Raw genomic sequence first — 25,677 nt, 5'->3', positions numbered from 1 at the left:
GAACTAATCATTTTCGGTGTATATGGTACCCTTCATTTTCAGTGTACATGATGCCCCTTCTAACAAGTGTTGCTTCCAGAAATTGACCTCTTAATATTTTTGTATTTTAAGAACTAACAAATTCTTATATCATTAGACTATTGAATTGTTGGTACATAATAACATTACTTGACACATTATAACTCAGTCATAAAAGAAACGTAACATTTTTATAAAAATCAATTTTATCTATACAAATATACTAAAATTTCAACGTTTTAAAAATAATAATAATTTAAATAATAGAGATAATAGTTGACCTTTATGTTATAATACCATCAAAAAGGTCATATTAATTAAGCGATATAGTAAAAATTATATAAAATATAAGAAATTTTTTAGCGAACGGAATAAGAAGAAGAATTATATAAATAAATAAGGAGGACCTACTAGGTGAAAAGAAACACTGTGTACCATACCATATGATATGACATAAATGACATAGGTGTTGTTGGCTTTGTGCAATATGTGAAATTTACTTATGTAGTGCAATTTGCCAAAAATTTATCATAATAGTGTAAGTTTTGTATTTATGCATTTTTTTTTTATAAATTGGCAATTCCATGGTTGTTTTCCTTTTTTTTGTCTTGGACCCACATAACTCAACAATAGTGGTGGAGTTTCTTTTTTAATATTTCATTTGGAAATCGTCGATGTAGATAAAGTTTTAGGTCTTATTTTAATATATAACTGTTTAGAAAATCATCACTCCAGAAGAAGTATTTCACTTTGCCTTAGTTTTTTATAAATCGGCAATTGTGTTGGAGCTTATATATATATATATATATATATATATATATATATATATATATATATATATATATATATATATATATATATATATATATGAGGTTATACAAAGTGAAATGAATGATCATTAGCAAATACAGAGATTCCCTGATAAAAGTGAAATGAATGATAATATTCAATGTGAAAGAAATCAATGTGATTCCCTTGTTATTAATTGCAATAATAAACATAGAATAATAAACAGTGTGAAGTGCAAAAGATTATATGTATATATTATTAGAATAGAATCAGTCTTAGACATAGAACAAAAGTACAACATTAGACTTAGAACAAAAGATTATATGTATATATTATTAGAATAGAATGAGTTTTATAATGATATATTATTAAGTAAGAAGTGGTTAATTTGTTTAATTCGCACTGATAAGAAGGTTATGTTTAGAATAACAAATTGAGTTAAGAGAACTTATAAGAAGCTTCGTCAATAAGAACTTAAAATCGGCAACCTTATTGCCGATTTCTTTACAATATTTCCAAATTTTGCATTTATATTACTCACTCACTTAACGGTTGCAGATTACACATATATAAAAAAACTCTAACACAACTGCCGATTTATAAAAAAACTAGGACAAAGTGATAAACTCCTTCTGGAGTGACGATGTTTTAAACACTTATATATTAAAATAAGACCTAAAACTTCATCTATATTCACGATTTTTAAATGAAATATTAAAAAAAAAATTCACCACTGTTGCCAAATTATGTGGGTCCAAGAGAAAAAAAGAAGAAAAACAACAATGAGTTGCCGATTTACAAAAAAATGCACCACTTATGTAATAAATACAAAACTTACACTATTGTAATAAATTTCTGATCAAAATACATTACATAAGTAAATTTGCCGCGAATGAATATTTCTCTGTTGTCGTGTCTGGAAGAACACAAAACAAGAAAGTATACAAATACGTAAGAAAGTGAAGTGAGGTTGATTGAAGATTTATATTATATATAATAGGAATATAATAATAGTAATACTAATAAAAAATGAAAAGAGCAATGCTGTTAATTTTATACAAAATATATTACAATATAATTTTATAGAAAGAATAATATATATAATAGGAAAAAATTATCTAGTTATAGATAAAAGGATCAAAGGGGGAAAATGATAATAATATATCTAATTATAGATAAAAGGATCAAAGGGAAAAAACATATCTAGTACATAAATACTCACAAAAGATAACAATATTATGAATAAATTAATATAATAGTAAAATAATAACTAAAACCAAAAAAAATATTTAAAAAATATATTTGATAAAAAAGTCAAAAACCAGATATATATATATATATATATATATATATTGGTTCAGTTATAAAATAATTAATGGATAACTTTTTTAAAAAATAAAACAAAAATTATAAATTTATTACATAAATATTTAATGATTAATTAATCTAAAAGAATCATATCCACTCATACATTTTAAGATATGGGAAAATTCTACTATTATAAAATTAGTACGCACAAAAATTTTAAAAGACAAAAATATAAGGTTATTAATATTATAACATAATCACAACGTTCAAACACCAATATTGTGATACAACAGTTTAATCCATTGTTTACTACTTAAACAACATATTGGTGAAATTAAATACAAATATATATTATATTAACATTTTAGTTAAATTTAATAATTTCATTTTTATATAAAACTATTAGTATGGTTTAACTAAAAATTGATCGATCTTGATCAATTTTAATCAATTTTGATACACAAACTTATTGGTATACATATCGTATTTCTGTGAGGATTGATTCATCATTACAGTGGTCGAACCAGATAAAATTGTCCAGTGTTAGTAACATTGCTAAACCATGGTTTGAATCATTTATATATATTTCATGAAACAACTTTCCTCTTAATCATGATTAGGGGCAGAAATATGCATGGAAGGCCATATTCTGCCTTAAATCTATTTGACCTATATAACATACAGTAATCCTATGCCTAGACTTGACTCTGCATATTTAAACATTTCTAAAGTTTGGACCTAATTTATTTACATGTTTGGGTCTAATCAATAAATATATTTAGCAATAAAGTTTTTAAATAAGTTGACAATCATTTTTCAATAAACTTTATATTCAAATTTCACATATAATATTTTTAAGTATATTATAATTATACAATATAAATATTAATATATAATTAAATATGTCGGGCATATTAAATAATTAAAAGAGCCTTTCCATTTTAGATGTTCTGAAACTTTTTAAACTAAATAAAGTTCTAATCTTTTCAAAAAGTTTTACTCTAATCTAAGTAACAGTATGCCAGCCCACATGCATTACATCCGCTAACACATAAATTTGTATTACTATATAAATGGTTAAAAAAATTAAGTAAATTTTTATATTTAAATTAATAATTTAATAATTAAATATTTTTTGATTAATCATAAACCATATTGAATAATATATTTTTTAGGACAATGTTTAGCCCCGAGACATGTGTCAAGTAAGAGGTGTGACAGGCTGTTTTCACCGCTTATTGCCACATATGTTTTTCCATTGACTATTCTCGCAGTTATCCGTACAGTACTGCTCGATCAAAATCATCAGTAAAACTAAAACGTGGAGAATGATTTCGAAATAATCATTATTTTATATATTCCAATAATTCTTTATCACGTGATGTTTTTTTTATCTTTTTCGTTATTCTAATTTTACTAATGATGTTTTAAATACAAAATATATATTTATATTTTATTTTTATACTGTCAACATATTATTCATTACTTATATATTAATTATTATAGACTTTTAAATAAAAGTAAAACAAACTAATAATAAATAATATGTAACACTATAAAAAAATTTATACTCACCAAAGATAGATATTAAACTTATTAAAAAATATGGAAAGTAGATAAAGACATCTGCCCCATGCCCTTCTTGCCTCTATATAAATCAATCTAACACAGACTCATCACTCATTGACTTGATACTAACAACAACTAGCGAATTCCATCTTTCATTCATTTCCTTTATGGAGATCATTGCTATTCTACTATGCATATCCATCTTTTTCTTAACACTCCTTTGGTTCTACTCATTAGTAAAGAAACACAAGAAATCCCAACACATCACTAAGCCTAAGCTACCCCCTGGCTCAATGGGTTGGCCTTATATAGGAGAGACTCCTCAACTCTATTCTCAAGACCCTAATGTTTTCTTTGTTTCTAAGCAAAAAAGGTTCGTATTTTCTTATATATTTTTCTTTTGCATGGAACTTAATTAAACTTTGGTGGTGGTGCTAACTTAATCATTTTATGCATATGTCAATTACTAGATATGGGGAAATATTTAAAACCCATATACTAGGTTATCCATGTGTGATGCTGACTAGTCCAGAAGCTGCAAGGTTTGTGTTGGTGAGTCATGCTCACTTGTTCAAGCCTACATACCCCAAAAGCAAAGAGAAGCTTATAGGTCCTTCTGCATTGTTCTTTCACCAAGGAAACTACCACAGTCAAATAAGGAAGCTTGTTCAAAAATCACTTTCTCCTGAAACAATCAGAAAGCTCATTCCTGAATTCGAAACTGAAGTCAAATCATGTTTGGAATCGTGGGTTTCCAATGAAAAAGTCATTAACTCTTTGCATGAAATGAAAAAGGTTGGTGTAGTCTCACAAAACTGGTAAATCTTCTTGAAGCATGCATTGTTTGTTACTCGAATTGAAGATCATACTAGAAATTCTCTTACTGCAACCATAACAACAATTTTAAACTTAGTTTTGATATGTTTCTAAGTATGAACTTCATTTTGCGAGTGTCTTTTCTTTGTTACCTAATTAATATGGCAAGAAATGTATTGTGTTATTCAACACTTTTATAGCATGACGTTGAGTTTTGTTTTCATTTACTGGTGGTTCCCTCATAAATTTCTTGTCACTGGGTCCTCTGTTATTGTTGAGTAGTGATTTTTATAACTCATAGCTTCTTTTGACCCTGCAACAGTTCGCTTTCAATATTGGCATCATTTCTTTGTTTGGTCACTTGGACAACAACTATAGGGAGAAGCTTAAGGAGAACTACAACATAGTAGAGAAAGGCTACAATTCTTTCCCAACAAGGATACCAGGAACTGCATACCCCAAAGCACTCTCGGTATGCTAAAGCATCTGATTTAAATGATTTCAAAAACTATATTCTAAGAAAATCATGTGTATGTTAATTAAGTATATATATAAATATACTTTGGGTCTGATTTTATGTCTTTTGTCTGATGAATATTTTTCTAAATGATGTAAAGGCAAGGAAGAGAATTAGAGAGATTATAAGTGAAATAGTATGCAAGAGAAAGGAGCAGATATTAATGGAAAATGATCTATTGGGACACTTGTTGAACTACAAGGATGAAAGGGGACAAATGTTAAGGGATGACCAAATTGCTGATAATGTGATTGGAGTACTATTTGCAGCTCAAGACACTACAGCTAGTGTTCTAACATGGATTCTCAAGTATCTTCATGATGACCAGAAACTTCTTGAAGCAATAAAAGTAAGCTGTTTTTGTCCCAAAAAATAAGATTTCTCATATCCATGTAGGTCATAAGGGTTGAAAATTGAAAATCTGTAACCGTACTAATTAATGACTCATCTGCACTGTATTGCAGTCAGAGCAAACTGCAATATATGAAGCCAATCAAAGAGAGAAGATGCCATTGACTTGGAGTCAAACTAGAAATATGCCAATTACTTATAAGGTATGGTATATAGTACCAAAAAATGCAATGCAAACTTACAAATATTTCTAAAATGGATTTCTTAGAAGGATCTGATGTTGCAGGTAATATTGGAAAGCCTTAGGATGGCAAGCATCATATCTTTTACCTTTAGGGAAGCTGTGATTGATGTAGAATACAAGGGTAAGGATTTGAGACAGAATATTTTTTTAAATTTTTTGGAAGTTGAATTTTCAAAATGTTTTACTATTTCCTACACGATTTCTAAAATGTTCTATTGTCCCATTGTTCAGGATATCTCATACCAAAGGGTTGGAAAGTGATGCCACTATTCAGAAACATCCACCATAATCCAGAATTCTACCCTGCTCCTCACAATTTTGACCCATCAAGGTTTGAGGTAATAACTGCTTAACAAGTTAATGGAGTTGTCCACTATTTAGTCAACTAAATAATTAAATATATAGAAAATAATAGTAAACTGTGTGCTTCTAAGATAATAATATTTTAATTCTGTATGGCTTCAGAATGCTCCAAAGCCCAATACTTTTATGCCATTTGGCAATGGAGTTCACTCTTGTCCTGGAAACCAGCTTGCCAAGTTGAACATGCTGATTTTCATTCATCATTTAGTAACACAATTTAGGTAAAGATCATATCTACTTTCTATTTTTGGGTCAAATTTTGACATGGCTATTCTTTTTCATATTTTATTTTCATCATCAGAATACTCATTTGGTTTGTGTTTAATAATTTTGCTTCGTAGGTGGGAGGTAATGGAACATCAGAATGGAATTCAATATAGCCCATTCCCAGTTCCTCTTCATGGTTTACCAGCAAGATTTTGGAGAAATGAACAGACTCAAGAGATGCTAGGATAAAATTATCCTTCTATCATTTATAATATTAATATAAAAAGATATTGATATTTCTTGCCACCCCAACCTCCTTTTTTATATTGAGGTCAAATACTAGTTGTCTCTCTAGCTAATCTAAGTAACGTCATATTCATATCTATGATATTATTAATGAATCAGAGAGTGTCAGCGATTAAAATGAAGATGTAATCAACTGATGATTTTTGTTTGGGAACTCTATGCTAATGTTCCTATAATCTTTTGTAACTTTGGACTCCTGATTATTCAATAGGTAAAGTTGAAGTTGAAATTGTCATGGGGATCATTTTTATTCAATAGAAATTTGACATATAATTAGACAAAAGTATAAATAAAAAAATATAAAATAATATTTTTATATTATTTGATGGGATATTATTGACTTGAGATATCAAGATATGAAATTTTGGGAATAGATGATCCCCTTCTTTCCTTTGCCCCTCCATTTCAATTCTCAAGTGCCTGTTGGGGAGTTAAACTTGTAAATAATGTAATATTACATTGCAACTATAATATTAAAATGGATTTGGCATTTTGCGTCGTAATCCAACTTATCTAGGCTTAAAAACTAAGTTTCCATATGATCAACTTTTTAGAGCTGCATACCTCCACTCCTATATTTCTAAGTCATTTTTGAGGTTATAGGTTTGGGATAGTTTTCCAAGTTTGTTTATATTAATTGCTTTTATTGCCAAATATAATTATAATTAATTGAAAACACATAATCATTAACAAATTAATTAACTAGAAAATTTATCAATTTTAGAAAGAAAAAAATATAACTATTGAAAATTTTGGTGACACTAACAATATTAATTGTATTTCTTAATTCACATAAATCTGTCTAATGTTCTTATAAATATCATCTGATGTAGTAATTGATATGACACATTTTGCAACTCATTCATTTTCAGCAGGACAACCATAAGTTACTATACAATTTTCTGTTATCGTTGGTTTGTAAAAAGAGTTTAAAATTTGTGCACTGACGGTGTAAAGTTTTTTACACTGTCAGTGCATCATCCACCATTGATTTGTATTACTTTTCTTTGAGAGTCAATGATAATAAATAAATCAATGGTGGATGATTGACTAACAGTGTAAAAAACATTTACAATGTCAGTATATACATATTAAATCATGGAAAAAAAACTCAATTGCACCATAGAACTATGTGGTGTTGTGAAAATTTGATCATATTTGCTAATTCAATCAAAAAACTGGTGATGTCAAACTTGTATAGGACAATAATTATGTTGATCACTCAATCATATTGATCAAAACTATTAAACATAGTCATACCAAATGATATTCAATTGAACCGTACTGGTATACTGGTCGATTTTCATTTAAATTAATCTTTTAATAAAAATGACTTAATTTTTATCAAAATATTGTTATAGAAGATCAAACACACAACAACTACTTTTGTTTATACTTCTAAAATATGGTTTACCACCAAGGCATACATTTTATTCTACCAAATGGTGGTATAAATAAAAATAATTATTATTTAGTTTATTAATTTTTTCAACAGTATAATATTTTTTTATATTTAATTTCATTGACAATCTTTTTTATAATCATCGATATGTAATCTAACAAGTGAAACACTAATCTAACTAAGTGCCCTCACCAATTTGATGACATATTAGTAAGACTTATAAAAAGAAGAGAAAAAATGTATATACTAATAGTTTAAGAGATTTTTATGTTGTGACTACATTATATATCATTCATTTCTAATTATCATCGACTTTTAGATAAAAGTAATATAAATGGGTGATGGATGATGCATTGACTATATATAAATCTTTACATTGTTGGTGTATAGATTTTATACTCTACAACTAATGATTGTGTAATATGCAACTCCCAATGAAGATGCCCTAATAAAACGTGGCTCCATTTGCATGGTTGAATGTTCATATTTCCTCACGTAGGGGTCACGAGCTGTGACTATGAGAAACCCACGTGCTGTCAATTAATTGGGTAGCTAAAAAAGGAGATGCCCTGAGCCAGAGGCATCTGAAACCTTTCAAGGGCGTGAAGCTTGATCATGTTTGGTGGAGGACTGGGACCAAAATAGTACATCAAAATATGATCTGGTTGGAGAAATGAAGGTATTGCCACTTTGCCATGGAATCTAGTAGTGGACTTTCAGTAGTGATTTTCTCAAGGGTAGAGTTCGTGTACAATCAACTATGTCTTTATCATATTTTGTGGTTAAAGAAAACCCAGCGGTTAGTAGTGTTCGTGTGCAATCAACTGCCTTTATCACAGTTCATATTTTGATGCTATAAGTTTGATCCCTACTTGAATTTCTTTCCCTTTCCCTTTTCAAATTTGAAAAAGCTATCTCACAAAAAAAAATTGCACTATCACTAATACTGAACTGCATTAACCTATAATATTATAAAACATTAATACTTTGAAATAACTTCCCTGTTTACTCTCTCCAAGAGAAAAGAGTGCATAAAAAACAAAAAAAACATGATAATGTAATATTATTACCCCTATAAATATAATGATATGATATTTTTTCATTAAATGGAAACACAAAAATAACAACTTTAGTATCAAAGATGATTCTTTTCCATGATGGTTCAGCAATATGAAATAGTGGGAAGTAGCTGAAACACCCAGACTGTTTATGAACCTCCATTCATTATATTTCATTGAACATCTACAGTTTCTATAGAAGAAAGTTCAAAGATACAAGGTCATCTCTATTTTTTTTAAAAGGGAAAAGATGTTTGCCTATAAGATAAAATAATCAAAATGCAAGCTCCATAAGAGTAGAAAGATAAGTATGTTTTACATACATGTAGATGAGATATCCATAATATATGTGAGTTAGTGTAATTACTTAATTCATACACCAGTTACAAGGATCAAATGATACATCATCATTGACCAAAGCTCTTTCTTATTAGTTGGAATCAATAAACTGGATTAAATGACATCACCATAATCTGTCAAAAAATCAAATCCTCTTATAGTCCAATTAGGTTAGAATTACTCTTAATAGTTTCACCTAAAAAAATTCATGGTCTTCCTCTCTCTCATTATGAAATAGCTAAAAATTATAGTTGCCATGGAGAGGATATGATTATAAAATAATACTGATTTCAACATTAATGTTCATATTAGCTAAAATACGGGTTTTTATGATTTGCTACATCAAATAATCAATTTCATTCCAAAGCAGGTTATCCCTGTGAAATACAAATGAGACAACCAAATCTGGAATCACTTCATTATAGCACATGAAACAAGGCAAAATAGAAGACAAGAATCTTGCTTATTGCAGAGCAAAATAAATAAATAAAATCTTGGATGCATGTTCTGTCATCAATGCCCAAGCAGCATTTCATTAAGGTGAAATGACATGAGTTCAGAAAAGACACGAGTGGAAATGTGGAATGTAACACAACTTATCACTGTGCTTTTACATACACCAGATCAGTCTTCTTTCAACTTCATTACAATCAAAATTATTGTACAACCAAGCATTCGCATCGCACTATCGACATCATTCTATAGGATCAATATGTCACTCTTGCCATATCCGCCATTTAATGTTGATGCCATTGTCTCCATCCAACAAGATCAATAAAGGCTATTCATGTTCATAAACATTTCAGAGAAGGAATAGTTAATTGATTGCGGTATGACAAGCAATAATCCAAAATTTTCAACATAACGTTGACAACTTCAGGAACCTTCGAGTTTAATTGAAAACGAAAGGCCTATGAAATTACTAAAAAATGGGTATGATACAAGGCTACAACCCAGAATTACAGGGTTGATGGTACTAGCCCATTAAACAAAAGATGTAAAAGTCTAACTACATACATTACCAATGCTAATTTTAAACTATGACTTCTGAAGAGTAGACATGCACATAGCCCTAGAGGCTTACAATATATTACAAAATTTTCCTTATCTCATTAATTAATTTGTGGTATCTGCATTCTGTCTAAAATTAATGATAAGCATTTTCAATAAAAGTACCATTTCCCCACTAAAAATCAAGGATTAAAAAGTTTAATTTTTTTTAAATTAGCCAAAATTATATTTGCAAAATTATGTCACGGATGTCATATTCTATTGTCTAGGAAACATTCCAACAATACTACAGTAAAAAACTCGAACTGAGAACAAACCATCACATAGTCATGGTGCCAAGTAATCCATATAGCAAGTAAATGATCTGACTGGTTACTTTGAGTTGGAAGTGCAAGAAGATTTAGCAGAAAGGTAATAAAAAAACCATCAGTCTCGGAGATGCAAATAAGATGTTCCAGTTCATCACAGAAAATAAGTGTACAGTTTTCAAAATTTTAAACTGAAACCATGCATATATGTTTGCCATGATGAAGTCCAAAGGACACGGATATCTTCATCAAATGAATGGCAGTGGCTTTAATTTTAGAAATATTGACAATGAAGGCAAGTGAGACCTAAGAACAGGATGCATATATTTCATACAATGGTTTTAAAATATATTAGAGTGACATAAATGCAATTTTATATAACTAATGGTGAAAAATATTAATGTATAAAAAAATCTCAGTGTGTGCATGTGTATATCCCTAGCCATGAGTGGCTCCGCCACTGATGATGGCAGGTAGGTGGCGGTGATGGTTGGGTAGAGGAAGTGGTAGAACTAGAGACAACAACAGTAGTGGTAACATGTTTGTCTCAGCAATGGTGGTTAATTTATGATCATAACTCTTTTTTTACTCTTTAACCGAATATCCCTGAAATAGTTGTGAGAGAACAAGAGTGATAGTTACAAAGTGATGAGTGATGACTGTAGAAGTCAAAACCCTCACAGGCATGGCAAGTAATAACTTCTGTCACAATTAAAATCATTTGTATGTCCTAGTACTTAATTGATAATATATTTTTACTTCTCATTTTTCTATATCGTGACAAAAGAAATTAATGTTTAAATAGAAAAGTATTGAAGAAGAAAATATTTTTTTACCAAAAGTACATTTTTTCTTCTGATGGAGCCTTTCATTTAACATTTTGTTCTCCCAAAAAACCAATTGCCAAAAAAGCTAAAGGTTTCCAGAGAGTTCTCAATAATGTGTTTAATAGTTTGCCTTAGCAGTACTATATATTATTAAGGTTAATATATAGATAACTTAAGCTAATTTTTGCAAACCCATCACATCTGATGTTGAAAACAAACACAATATACACGGAATCAAGGAACAGGGAACAAAGATCAACAGAAAAATGTTTGCCACTAGAAACTACCAAGTACCAACCAACATAATGACTATCACAAAGCATTTATTACGAAAGATTTGGTGTCAACATTGTTCTGCTGTAGAAGCTACCACCAACTTCGAATAACGAGTATTTGACAGTGTTATTGTAGTTGAAGAAGTCATTGCACGAGGAAGAGATCCATCACTTTCGTATCCGACATCATAAATCGCAACTCAATTATACTCCGATTTCTTACGGGAGGAGACAAGGTTGCTTAAGAAAGATACAAAATAATTAAACTAACCTTGAAAATTTAAGCCTAACAATTTGTATTAAATGTTCACTTTTCAATATAGAATAATATCCCTGGTATAAATATTTAAAAGTTTTTTTTATCACTTTTAGAATGTATTTTATACCTTCAATACCAAAATTACATGAATAATAATAAGATTATATGATAATCTGTTATTAGAATTCAAGCAAAAAAGTTATTATGAAATAATAGTATAATAAATTATATATAATCCATACGTGATAAGAAATTATAAGATTTATTTAAAATAATTATAAACATAGTAGTATCCGCCAGACGAAAATATGATAATCATTCTCACGTGAAATTTATTATTTTGGGTATTCTTATAAATGAATTTTTTTTTTTATTCCTAACTTGGCCCATTAATTAATTTTTTTTCTTCCTCATTTGTTACTAATGATATGTTGTCCAATTAATATAGAATGTCGTAAAATATAGTTGGAATGATGAGAAAAGTACAATGGATCAATGGTATAATGTAGGAACAATTAATATGTCTTTAAAAATTAAAAAGGTGCATATATAGATGTTATGATATTAGAGTGAAATAGACATATTATTTTAATCTCTTATTTTATAATGGAAATAATCCTTCTAAGTCACCCTCAATTGTATAATCTCCCCCTTTAACAGTTTTAAGACCTCTCTTATTCTAGTGTGTAATCGATTTATTAATATACCCTTTCCCCTAAAACCTATTAGAAGCCACTTCTTGCTTGTGTATCTTACACCACTCCTCATATCCTGGTTATTCTTGAATGTCACACTAAGAACAGTTATTGATATTCTCATAATTTTAGTTAAAATTTGTTGACATATTTTTTCTTCAATTGATTAATCGAATTAAGAAGTTGGAAAGAAAGAGTTTGTTTACAAAAGTACAATATTTTTCCCAAACATTACAGGTAAGATTGATAGGTTGAGATGAAAAGGGCATATTTTTGTATTGGTCCTTAAATATTAATCAAATTGATTTATTTATTTATTTTAGATTTGTTCCTTGATGTGAAGAAATATGAAATCATACATGTCTAATTTAGACGAGACAACATAAAAACAGGTTTAGGTTAGTCCTAAACAAAAGTAACATCAAAAAATTTCCATTCCCCATTTTACCATATATAATATTACATTATTTAAGTAACTCAATTAATATTGTACTTTATCCTTATACCTCCTGAAGAAAATTCTTCCATGGACCCACAACTAGTTTCTTATATTTTATTTAGTTTCTCTTTATGGCATCCACCTCACCCTTTGTCGCTTACAGCTCTTTAGCATTGCATATTATTGAACATAAGGATAGTGATGCAAATGCTTTAAATGTGTTTGACAATATTATGGAGAAGGTTATAAATTACTCAGGTAATTGGAAAGCAATAGTTATGTTTTGAATCCTCCAATTTACCAACAAAAGAACTATACCATTTGATCCATTTATTTTATTAATAAATTTTTTGAAAGAGCTTAATCCATTTATTTTATTAATAAATTTTTTGAAAGAGTTTAATCCATTTATTTTATTAATAAATTTTTTGAAAGAGCTTAATCCATTTATTTTATTAATAAATTTTTTGAAAGAGCTTAATTGATAAGAACTAAGTAAATAACATTGTTTGGTTGGGTAGTTTTTATTATTATAAAAAACCCATAATAAGTCGTTTGAAGTAATTTATGATTGTCAAAGTCTTATAAGCTATCTCACATCATTACACTTTTGTTCAAATATCACCAACCAGTTTATCAATTGTAAGTTTTAACCTCTAACTTTTCAGTGTTTCAACATATAAGTTTTATCAAGACAACACGTTTATAATTGTATCATCATTTTCTATATCTCTCAGTTCTTTAATTAAGATTATTATAGTTTTAAAATGTTTAACATCATTTTTAAAATAAACTTAGTCGACCAAACATGATAATCAACCATATTACTCATCATATTATTTTGTCTCAGGCAAAATAATTCACTAAAATTTCAACAATTATTTTTCTAATATTATTCATGAGTTAAAGGACTAATTTAAATTATATATCATGAAATCTATATATTCCACAATTAATATTATAGCAAAATAAGATAAAAATACGTTGTACCATCTCATTACATACCAGTGCATTGGAATGTTATTAAAGTGACTGCCGTACATTATTACCCCTTATGAACTCATTGAAGCAAAAAATAATCCTGAACATTATTAAATATTAACCCAGGCACCTTTGGTTTACAAGTTTAAAACCAACGTTAAAACCAGTTGCCTAGTAGTTTCAATTAATTATATTAGAACGTTGCTCAATGTTATGTGCTTGTTGTTGGTTTTACAAATTGAGTTTCTACTCGTCAATGTTCAAAATTGGTCAAGTGCTTGGAATTTGATACTAAAGGAGTTATATTATACTTATACGCTTTTTTATACTCGTACTTATACTTATTTGTGAGTTTCTACTCTGGGCTTCTCATTCTAAATTCAACTCTGGGCTTCGAGGATCTATACCACGAGTCCATCCTTTAGAGGGAAAATAATAGTTTTTGCGATTTGTACTAATATTTTTAGTTGACTATAATTTGTTGGTAAATATAAAGAGACCACGGGTGTTATAAATAATTGTGAAAGGTTGAGCAAAAAGCACTATCGATAACGTCTTTCCTCTTATAAATATAGCTATTTGTATATTCTAAATTCCATCAATCTATATCCCAAACATGCGATGACCACACGAGAAGAGTTTGCTCAATATATTGGTTTCCTGATTAGAACATATTCAATTTTTTTTGTTAACAATATTACGTCGTCCTAAAACTCTAGATATGAAACACTCCCTATTGAATAAAGTAAATATTGGATAAAAATAAATAAAGAATGTTGGTGTTAGTGGCAATAATGGTGGTGTTGTGAGTGTGTTTATGGGAGTGGCTATGGTGATGCGATGATTATTAGTGACAGAGGTGTGAAAATGCATAGCCTACAAAAGCACAAAGTTTATCAGTTAAGGTATCATTTTAGTTACTTTTTATTGAATCCGAGATTTTTAACTCGACCTTATTGAGTTATATTAAAATTGTATTCGGGTAAGGCTTATCCGGACAGATTTGGGCTTCCCACTTCTTCTTATTTTGATCTTTTTTGTGACCTTTGGATTAATAATAAATCTCAAGTAAAAATTATATTCCAAAAAAACTTATAATAAATATTATTTCATGAACTTTGAATAAAAAATAGAGTAACATATAATAAAATGTTTATAAATTATAGTAATGTTATAAGGTTAAGTATTATATTGTTTTTTCTATTTTGCATAGTATTCTTTTAAGCACAGTAACAAACTAGTGTATCAAATCAAACAAAATATATTAAACTATATAGAATTCAGTTTTCATTTTTTAATTGTGTATTTAATTACATTTAACTTTTATAACAAAAACATCTAAAGAAAATAACTTTTACTATCCGGGCGGGTTCGGACTATCCACTTTTCTTTATTTTTTAATTTTTGGGACATTTGGCTTGTTAATAAACTTTAGGTAAAAATTATCTTCCAAAAAAACATAATAAATATTATGTTATGAACTTTGAATAACAAATAGAATATGTCTATAATATAAATATTTATAAATTATAATAATGTTATAAAGTTAAGTAATATATTGTTTTTCCTATTTTGTACAATATCTTTTTAAGCACAATAACAAAATACTAAAAATAGTGTATCAAATCAAACAAAAGACATTAAATCATATAGATTTTACTTTTCATTTCTTAACTGTGTATTTAATTACAATTAACTTCTATAACAAAAACATCTTAAGAAAATAACCTTTACAACAACAAAAGAAGATAACATAATTGTTTACCATAGAGAATTCATTCTAAACTTGAGTCTATATTACCATTATTATAAACCATAGTATAATACTTTGATAATATCCAAATGTCTATATATTAAAGTGAAGTTAGAAATTATATTGTGTTAGAGAGTGAGAGTTCAATAGAAATGAGAGATTTAGTATGAGTTATGTTAAAAATTATATACGTAGACTTGACATCACGTCTCAACTCAAACACAATGCATTATATTTATAAGTTTGGTTGCATTGGACATAACAAATGTGTTAAAAAAAGTTATACATTAATATCAAATAATATATATTTTAAATAAATTAAATATGTTAAAATTTAAATTAATATTTTCAGTAATATGCGGGTCAGGCTGCTACAACCCGCACTCGCTTAGATAGGGTTTGAGCTACAATTTGATGTGCATAAAATATATCCAAACTTTATAGTTCAATATAATTTCCGAACACAATGTGGGCTAGCCCGAATCCGTCCAGGTAGCCCATTTTGACACATTTAATTAGCCATAACAACGGTGATGTAGATTTGGGATGAGTAGGACCGGACCTTATCTGCTCACCCGTAATGATTCAATCATGATCAAATCTGAATATGGCTAGATTTCATTGAGTCTAGGTTCAGGTTCAAAGTAATAACACATCATTAGTTTGGGTCTCATCGGGTTGGGTCTCATTTGTCCTATGATCATTCACTTATTATATTTTTGTGTGTCTCAACTCAATTGTATTCAAAGTAATGATATCTCATTGGTCAAAAATATCATTGATTCTCTATTTTTTCGTGATACATACATGATGAACAAGATATATATATATATATATATATATATATATATATCATTTTATATGTCAAATTACATATTAATAATAATAATAATAATTAATAATGAATTTTTTTATCTAAAATATGTATGCATTATATTTAATTGAATCTAGAGATTGATCCGAATTCAAAGGTTGACCTACCATTATTTTGGGTCTAGAGTCGAATTCAAGTTTAAAAAATTACCCAATCAACATTTAGGACTGGTTAAAGGACAAATTTTTACTCAACCCATCCTATTCTCACCCCATAGTATCATAAGGGTAGTATATTGATAATGATGACAATTATTAGGGTGGTGCCACCTATGGTTTGTGAGTAGGTAATGTTGGTCATCCTAATCCTAATGAAAAAAATTACTTTATATATAGAGATGACAAAACATGTATTGTCTGTGGGTGTGCCCGTGTAGCCTATATTTTTTTGCGAAAAGGACATATAAATTTTACACATTTGCCTGATTCACTCGGCCCATTTTGTCCACCAAATTCACGGATATTTCCGTTGAGCATGCGGCCGGTCCATAAACATAATCTTTAAACTTAATATAAAATATCAATTTTTTTTGTTATTTTTATCTTCAACTACTTTATTTAATTTAGTTTCGTTTATTATATGAGTTTTTTTTTTTATAATTATTCAACAATGTCCGCGAACCTTCGCAAACCCGTTAGCCCATTTTAAAAAGAGTAAGACATTGAATTTTGTTCGTTAAACCAATGCGGTTATGCCCGTAATCCCTAAAAAAATGTAATCTAATATAATTTGTTAAACTTCATATAAAATATCAATTTTTTTTGTTATTTTTATTTTCAACTACTTTATTTAATTTAGTTTAATTTATTATATAATTTTTTTATTTTTTATAATTATTCAACAATGTCCGTGAACCGTTCGCAAGCCCGTTAACCCATTTTAAAAAGAGCAAGACATTGAATTTTGTCCATTAAACCAATGCGGTTATGCCCGCACCCGCTTAAATTTTTGCGGACATTTACAGGCATGGGCTAAATGTGTCGAACAACCCATTTTGTCATCTCTATTTACATATCTCATTCTTTATCCACGATTAATTAGATATTGGCATATACATAAAAAGAGATTTTTTTAAAAATAAAAAGTAAATTTTTTATGTTAATTATTAAAGTTTGATTGGTTCAAGACAAAGAATAATATATGTTTGAAGACATGTAATCTTTGTCTCATCTTTAATAATGATACCTTACTTTTTGTTTTACCAAACCATGTATTAAATGAAAGTAATTATATTTCCATCAAAAAATGGAAAACAAATATAGTTTCCTATTATGTGCCTCATGCCCTCATCCTTCTAAACAAGTGGTTTCTGAATAGGCAGCTTCATAACACCTTAAATATAAACTCCCTTCCTTAATAAATATTATAAAAAATCATTGAAAAATGCAATCTTTCTGATATGGAATAATATTTTGCTTCACGAAAAAAACTGCAATTGGTAGTTGGGAGCATAATATTGGCACGTGGCACGTGTGGGTTGACGAAAGGGTCCCACACAAGACCGGCCAAAGATCTCAGAAACAAAGAAAACTATAAATAAAGCGCAGGAAAGAAAATTATTAAAAACCATTTCTCTTTCTTTTCCAACCAATCTCTTTCTCACACTTTCCCTCCTTTCCTTTTTTCTCTCTCTCATTCAACGCATTCTCTCGTGCAAGAACTCACAAGCCCCATATCCTGAAAAATTAGGTAAAAACCAGATCTCAATGTAACCTCATTACATGAAAATTGTTTCATAACATTTCAATTGTGTGAAAATCTTTTTGTGCTTCTTGCTTTTGCAGTTCAGAATTGTAGCATGGATTCAATTTGGAGCAACGATGATAAACCAGACGCTTGGCATTACTCTATTGCGATCTACTTTGCTTTTGCCTGCTTCGGTGCCAGGTTCTTCCTTGACAGATTCGTCTTTCGCGTAAGATTCTTTGTTCTTGTTTCTTGTTTCTTGTTCACCATCTTTATTTTACTAGTTTACTGAAATTTGTTTAAATTAGTTGAAGGATCTTTAAGTTAACCTGTCAATAAAGCAATTGATGGAGGAAAGTGTTTAATGTAGCACAGTTCTTTGCACGATGGATGCATCAAAGAATCGGTTTATAAAGATTGTATAATGCAATACTGCTCATAATCCTGTATTGTCATATTGATTATGAGTTGTGTCTTCTGCTGATTATATATATATATGCATTTTTTTCAATTCTTGTAGAGAATGATTAATGACTAGCTTGTTTTGTGGTTTCATATTTTGTTAGCTTTAGCAAGAACCTTGCGATTTGGTTTGTTAGTGGACCTTAGTTTAAAATCTTACCAAGGGAACAAGGGGAAGCAAATCAAGAATGACGGTTATTTCCAAAGAATTTTAGAACAGTATATCCCTATTCTCTAACTTACGTGTAAGTCCTACATTGGTTACTAGTTAGTATGAGGTATGAACCATTTTAATAATTTGGGCAACCCCCCTCCCTCTTTGAGCCAGTATGTGAGGAAAGGTACTTTAAATCGTAATGTTTTGCTTTGTCTTGAAGAGACATTGTAACAAATGTGAAGATTTCTGTTCGCTGAATTTGGTTGGAACGAAATGCTGGGGATCTTGTTTGGTATCTTTCGTGAGTAGTGGGTTTGCCCCAATGGACTTACAAAAGCTCCCGAGTATCAATTACCTGGGGTTTGACTCTAGCAAAGACGCTAAAAAGGTTTGGCAATGTGCTCGATTCATGGTTAGTTGGTGCATCTGGTCTGAAAGGAATGCTAGAAACTTTCTAGGTCATTGGGTCTCTCTTGAGTTCATTTTGTATAGAATAGTTTTTGTAGCTTCTTTGCTGTGTTCTGCATATGGCCTTTTAGAGGGTGTCTTTGACTGGTCTACAAAGAGATTTGCATTCTTTGCTGGATGTTCTATGCTTTTAGTTTGTGTCTCTTTGTATTTTTGGATTGCAATTTTTTACCTCTAGTTCCTGAGGATTTCTTATACTCTTGCTTTTATATTGTTCTCTTCTCTCTTAATATTTTCTTTTTTTATCAAATATGAAGAGAAGAAGGATCTACCTTTGTCAATGTAGTGAGCGGAGTGTCAAAAAAGTCATCCAAGTTTCCTTCATTAATTCCTTCATGTACTGATGCAAGTACCATACGTAATGTGATCTCATATTGGCTTTTGAAAGAGCATTTTTGTGAGCTATGGAAAAAGTGTTTTTTGGATCCAATGATGAGTTTATGACTGATATTATTGTCAGAATTCTCACTATTGAAATAAGGAAGGTTGTTAGAACATGTACCCAGAGGCCATGGTATCCATTATCCCACTTTGTTTCCTATGATAGATTGTCCAATAATCATAGACGTTTCCTCATTCATCTAATCACCGTCAATATCCCAAAAGAACTGTTAGTGAGAGACGAGAAGCTATGAAGGTTGAAATGGATGCACCGGAAATGAACAAAACTTTGGAGTTGGTAGAACTGCATAGAGGGAAGATGCTTGTACAATGTAAGGGGTATTCAAGTCAAATATAAGGAAGATGGAACCTTAGAAAGGTATAAGCTATGGTTATTAGTATTAGCTAAGAGGAACACTCAAACATATGGAATTAACTACCTTGAGACTTTTCTCATGTTGCAAAAATGAGCATTGTTAGAATTTATTATTCTGGAAGCTCACTGTGATGGAGGTTGCAGCAATTAGATTTCAAAAATGCTTTCCTTAATGACAACCTTGATGAAGAAATGGAGGCCCCACACTTCCACCTAGGTTTAACTCAGAAAGGCAAGATTTGCAAACTAAGGAAGCGCTCTGTGGACTGAAACAGCCCTAGAGGGCCTGGTTTGGCATGATCTCTACAACGGTGAAGGCGGAGTACAAACAAAACCAAGGTGGTCATACATTCTTTATTAAGCATTCAGCTTCAGGGGGGTTACTGCACTAATTGTCTATGTGGATTACATAGTTGTAACAAGAAATGATTAAGATGGAATGGAGACCCTAAAAAGTTGTTTGTTTAGAGAATTTGAAATTATAGATCTTGGCATGATATTGAGGTTGCCCATTCTCGTAATGGCATTTTCATCTCTCTACAAAAGTATCCCTTGGAGGATATATTGTCCGAAACTGGAAAATTGGGATGTAAACCAGCCCATTGAGCTGAAACATGGGCTAAGTAGATGATGCAACTGTGGACATGGAATATTATTAAAACATAGTTGGGAAGTTAAACCATTTGTCTCATATTAGGCCAGATATAGCTTTATGTGGTGGGGGTGGTAAGTCAGTTCATGCATAGTCCTAAAGAAGCTCACTGTTCAGCTGTTTACAGCATTCTGTAGTAATTGAAAAGAACTCCTAGAAATGGAATTCTATTCGCAAGAGGGAACCTGATGACTTTGGAGGCATATAAAACGCTGACTAGGCTGGAATCTTCTTTACTTGGAGAAGCGAAAAAACAGAATGTTGTTGTAAGGTCAGCAGAATTCCGAGTTATGGCCTTGGGGAGCTCTGAACTCCTAGGCTGAAAATAGTTCTAGATGACCTGCGGATTGAGTGGAACAGACATATTGATATGTACTGTGATAGTCATTAGTCAGCACTCAGCAATACACATTGCTCATAATCTGGTGCAACACGATAGGACAATCATGCTGAAGTAGTAACATACTTAAAAAAGGAGGAGTTGGATAGTGGGACAACTTATACGCCATTTGGACCTTTAAGAAATCAACTTGCAGATGCATTGAGGAAAGTATTTAGTGGTGCTATGTTTCAATCATTTGTTAGCAAATTGGGAATGAATATTATCCACTTACCAACTTGAGGGTGAGTGTCAGAATCCCACTATACAGAATCTTTCCTTCTATAGGAGAGGACAGTGGGTACAATTATGAGCAGCAGTTTTGGAGTTTCCTAGTTTAGATTGCCTTGTACTATATTTAAGAGCACATGCTCTTTTAAAGAATTTATCAGGAAAACATTTTCTGGCAATTTGATTATCGAATTCATTTAATTAGAATATTAATGCACAACCTTAAGACCCGTAATGTTATATGAGACTGAAAATTGGACAGTAAAATATTAACAAGAGAAAAAACTCTATGTAGCGGAGATGATAATGTTGCATTGGATGAGTGGATACACTAAACAAGATAAGATTAGAAATGAATGCATTAGGGAGAAAATTAGAGTAGCTCCTATTGTAAAGAAATGGTGGAATTGCGTCTTAGGTGGTTTGGACATATATGGAGGAAACCATTGAAAGCCCATGTAAGGAAAGTAGATCAAAAGGAGGTTAGTTCAATTTCTAGAGAAAGGAGGAGGCCGGAAAAAATCATAGGTGAAACGATTAGGAACAATTTATAGATCAATATTTTGTCAATAAACATGATTTATGATAGAGCATTATAATTCATTTGATCCAAATACCTGACCTCACCTAGTGAGATTAAGGCTTGGTTGTTGTTTCTTTAGCATATTCCTAATCATTAAATATTTATGTTGCTTACAGAGGCTGGCCATCAGAATGTTGACAAGGGGTAGGACTGCAACGAGGATTACTAAGGAAATGCAAGTAAAGATTGGAAAATGCTCCGAGTCAATGTGGAAGCTGACATATTATGCTACAGCGGAATTTTTCATTCTTAAAACTATCTATCATGAACCCTGGTTCACTGATACGACCTTATACTTCAAAGACTGGCCAAATCATGAGTTGAAGTAAGTAACGTAATAATAATGCATATGTTTGTCATATAATGAATGATATGCATCTGTCTTGTTGACTTGATCTGTTTATTTTTCTTTTCTTAAGGAAGATCTCCTCATGCGCCTTTTTTCATCGTTGAATGTTCTTTACATTTTAAAATGTCTTATACAGTTCAAACCCAAACTGAATCTATAGTTTATAGACTTGGTTTTCTATGCAGCACCTTGTATGGAAGAGAGGAATTTTAGTGTAAGAGAGGTTATTAGAAACTGACAATTGTGCTTTGGTCCTTTTTGGTTTGGAAACTTCAAGAGACCTAAATTTAGTTTTTGGTTTTTATAGACAACCAAGTAAATTGACAATATAAAACAAATTTCAGGAGTTTTGAAGGTAACAAACGGATATATTAATTCCTTCATTAAGCATGTGCACCTGGGTTCAAACCCTGGCAACTATGCTCTCCTCCCTTTTAAAAAAAATGTGTATAAAAATATTAAAAATGAGAAAATATTTCTTCCTCATTTGATACATGCGTCTATACTTGCTTCTGTTAGGGAGGAAATTCCAAGACAATTGTACTCATGTTTGAGTTTTGCTATAAACAGAAGTTTGCAAATTAAAAGTTATATTGCATCCTGTTTCACTTCTTATTGCAGGAGTCCCTTAAAGATTTACTACATGTGTGAATGTGGATTTTACATCTATAGCATTGCTGCTATTCTCACATGGGAGACTCGAAGGAAGGATTTTGGTGTGATGTTTTCTCACCATGTAATTACTGTTTTCCTGATTGGGATCTCATACTTAACTAGGTAATTTCTTAGCCTTATTTTTTAGTTGAACGATTATACCATGCCAGCAACCTTAAATTTGGAACTTAATTACTTATTAGTTTACATAAACATGAAAATCTCATGTGCTGGCTCATATTTGATGCTGATAAGTGATAACTGATTAGTCAACTGAAATCAGTTTGAGTGTTTTTAACTTTTTATATCTGTTAGAGTTTAGGACAGTAATAATATTGTCTCCTAAGTAATATGCATAACTGTAGTTAGTGTGCTTCAAACCAATAAAGTTATAAGTCTGAGTTTGGAACTATTTTCTGTATGGTCCTTTAACCATTGTAGTTTTCTTCACTTCTGTTCTTCAAACTTCTTTAAATTAACTGATAGAGACCTGTTTATTCATGTTTTTCTACAGTGAGCTATGTGATTCAAATGACCACATTTTGTTCTATAGTAAACCTTGCCTTTAGAAAATCCATTTAAATCTAAGTCTTTTCTAATGGTTTCACATATAGTCTTTCTTGGTCTTCCTCTATCTCTAACTATACTATTGATCAATTTATAGAAAAATATGTATTCGGTAAATGTTGTTTCTTCTAACTTCTAGACACCCTTAATTATGTTAGAAACATGGATACAAGTTCTGCTAGTCTTGCGTACTTTTTATGCAAGTGCATGTATTACATTTATAACCTCTATAATGTTAAGGTTGCAACTTTTGATTGATGTGATAAAACTATTCTGACACTGTACAGACCTCAAGACTAGCAGAACCTTTTCCATGTTTTGCTATGTCGCCAGCGATTTAGATAATGAAAAATTCAAAAATCAAGGCAGGGAGTATGGAGAGATAACTTACAAATGCTGCATTTACAGTTTTTTCAGGATTGGCTCCATAATCCTCGCCCTTCATGATGCAAGTGATGTATTCTTGGAAGCTGCCAAGGTTTTCAAATATTCTGGAAGAGAGTTTGGTGCAAGCGTGTGTTTTGGATTCTTTGCAGTTTCATGGCTCCTACTACGGCTAATTTTCTTTCCTTTTTGGGTTATTAGAGCAACAAGGTTTGTCTTAGTTAATTAGTGAACTCATTTGACTGTTTTGTTTCTGGAAGCATTTTCTGATCACCCTTTCTTATCATTGGTTTTCCAGCATTGATCTTCAGAAGTGTTTAAACCTATCAGAGACTTTTCCTATGTTCCTTTACTATACCTTTAATACACTGCTCATAATGCTGCTGATCTTCCATATATACTGGTGGATGCTCATATGTGCAATGATCAATAGACAGCTGAAAAATAGGGGAACAGTTGGTGAAGATATTAGATCAGGTAAGCAAATTTCCACTAAATGTATATATTACTAGTAATAGAGATTTATATATTACTTTTGTTCTGGAACCAGTCCATTGTATGCAATATTCTCTTCCTGTACTGAAATCATAAATGAATAGCTTATGAAAAAATCTGAAGTATAGCTTGCCTGAAGCGCACAGTCTAAGAAGTTGCTTTTGCGTATAAATGTTCACAATTCCTGTATCTCGAGGGAGGTTAATAGTAGTAGCCTCTTCACCCAAAATTAAATGGTTCAGACCTCAGAAGAAAATCTAATATACGGAAATTGGTTTAAATCTAATCTATGACATGCTTATAATTATTCTACTCTGAATCAGTATGCATTGGATTAATTAAATCATGATACTTAATCTCTTGCTGCTACTTTGGAGTAGCATGATTCCTATCACAACTGTATCTGGTTTCTGCATATAGTTTCCAGCATCTACAGATCTTTACTTTTATTTTTGCCTTGGGTAAATATGTGTTTTATTTACTGAAAGTCTCTCTTTGCAGATTCAGATGATGATTGAACAGGTGAAGGATTTTGTTGTGTTTTTTGTTGTGGGTAGTGGTAGCACTGCAGATTTCTAGGAGTTCAATTTGGTTAATAGACCAATTTGGATGAATTTCGCTAGTTTCAAAATTTTAATTCATTACCTAGTAGAAAGGAAGGTGTATTTTTGCTGTATAAATGATAGGCATACTTGTATAATTGTATTTTTGCAAACAAACCCTGAAGGTATTGGGGTTAATGAAAATTAGCGGGATAAAAATTGAGAAAATAACCTCTACACAGTGATTCCATACATGCCCTCACCTTTGACCTGGAACCAATTTTCCATTGAGCTTCAACACCTTTTTCTCTAAAAAAACTGATCCCCCCTTCTTTATGATTTATTCTTTGTTTCTTATTTCTTACTTATTTTGATAAATCTTTAACTTCCGTATAAATGAATGAAGGCAATGATTTCAAAATATTAATATCTTTTTAATAAATATGAGTTACAAATATTTTTATCCATTATTACTTAATATGTATGATTTTGTTATAAATGTCTTGTAGATAAGATGTAAGAAGTATTAAGTTTTCTATGTATAGGTTTTATTTTTGGCTAACCCATGGATGTAAGTAGAAATGTTAAAATATATTACTTTA

The 25,677-nt window shown here is 30.4% G+C and overlaps 2 protein-coding genes across 5 annotated transcripts; both read left to right on the top strand.

Annotated features, from left to right (window-relative positions):
* On the top strand, positions 1,922 to 25,323 carry LOC109349439 (LAG1 longevity assurance homolog 2-like). 4 transcript variants are annotated; one of them, XM_019590240.1, is made up of 8 exons: positions 1,922 to 1,928; positions 16,473 to 16,479; positions 18,494 to 18,624; positions 22,201 to 22,409; positions 23,055 to 23,210; positions 24,063 to 24,248; positions 24,337 to 24,515; positions 25,035 to 25,323. In XM_019590240.1, exons 3-8 carry the CDS (start codon positions 18,508 to 18,510, stop codon positions 25,049 to 25,051), a joined length of 864 nt encoding a protein of 287 aa, XP_019445785.1. In that variant the 5' UTR covers positions 1,922 to 1,928; positions 16,473 to 16,479; positions 18,494 to 18,507; the 3' UTR covers positions 25,052 to 25,323. The 4 variants fall into 4 exon arrangements, with proteins under 4 accessions (XP_019445785.1, XP_019445786.1, XP_019445784.1 ...); XM_019590241.1 differs by lacking the exons at positions 1,922 to 1,928; positions 16,473 to 16,479 and adding an exon at positions 18,269 to 18,398; XM_019590239.1 differs by lacking the exons at positions 1,922 to 1,928; positions 16,473 to 16,479 and adding an exon at positions 18,269 to 18,402 and having other exon boundaries at positions 18,488 to 18,624.
* On the top strand, positions 3,820 to 6,584 carry LOC109349438 (abscisic acid 8'-hydroxylase 4-like). Its single transcript, XM_019590238.1, has 9 exons — positions 3,820 to 4,057; positions 4,155 to 4,479; positions 4,823 to 4,972; positions 5,118 to 5,366; positions 5,482 to 5,571; positions 5,655 to 5,733; positions 5,844 to 5,950; positions 6,078 to 6,196; positions 6,317 to 6,584. The coding sequence occupies exons 1-9, from the start codon at positions 3,852 to 3,854 to the stop codon at positions 6,429 to 6,431; spliced, it is 1,440 nt and encodes a 479-aa protein (XP_019445783.1). The 5' UTR covers positions 3,820 to 3,851; the 3' UTR covers positions 6,432 to 6,584.

This window comes from Lupinus angustifolius, chromosome LG06 (assembly GCF_001865875.1).
Source record: "Lupinus angustifolius cultivar Tanjil chromosome LG06, LupAngTanjil_v1.0, whole genome shotgun sequence".
In the NCBI taxonomy this organism is placed as follows: Eukaryota; Viridiplantae; Streptophyta; class Magnoliopsida; order Fabales; family Fabaceae; genus Lupinus; species Lupinus angustifolius.
The sequence above is the reverse complement of the archived record's forward strand: the minus strand, read 5'-3'. Positions and strand labels throughout refer to the sequence as shown.

Coding starts and splice junctions, on each gene's coding strand:
- LOC109349438 (XM_019590238.1), top strand. CDS start 3,852: ATGGAGATCATTGCTATTCTACTATGCATATCCATCTTTTTCTTAACA. Junction 5,572..5,654: donor ATATGCCAATTACTTATAAG/GTATGGTATATA, acceptor CTGATGTTGCAG/GTAATATTGGAAAGCCTTAG. Junction 5,734..5,843: donor GATTGATGTAGAATACAAGG/GTAAGGATTTGA, acceptor CCCATTGTTCAG/GATATCTCATACCAAAGGGT.
- LOC109349439 (XM_019590240.1), top strand. CDS start 18,508: ATGGATTCAATTTGGAGCAACGATGATAAACCAGACGCTTGGCATTAC. Junction 18,625..22,200: donor TTGACAGATTCGTCTTTCGC/GTAAGATTCTTT, acceptor TGTTGCTTACAG/AGGCTGGCCATCAGAATGTT. Junction 22,410..23,054: donor TGGCCAAATCATGAGTTGAA/GTAAGTAACGTA, acceptor TTCTTATTGCAG/GAGTCCCTTAAAGATTTACT.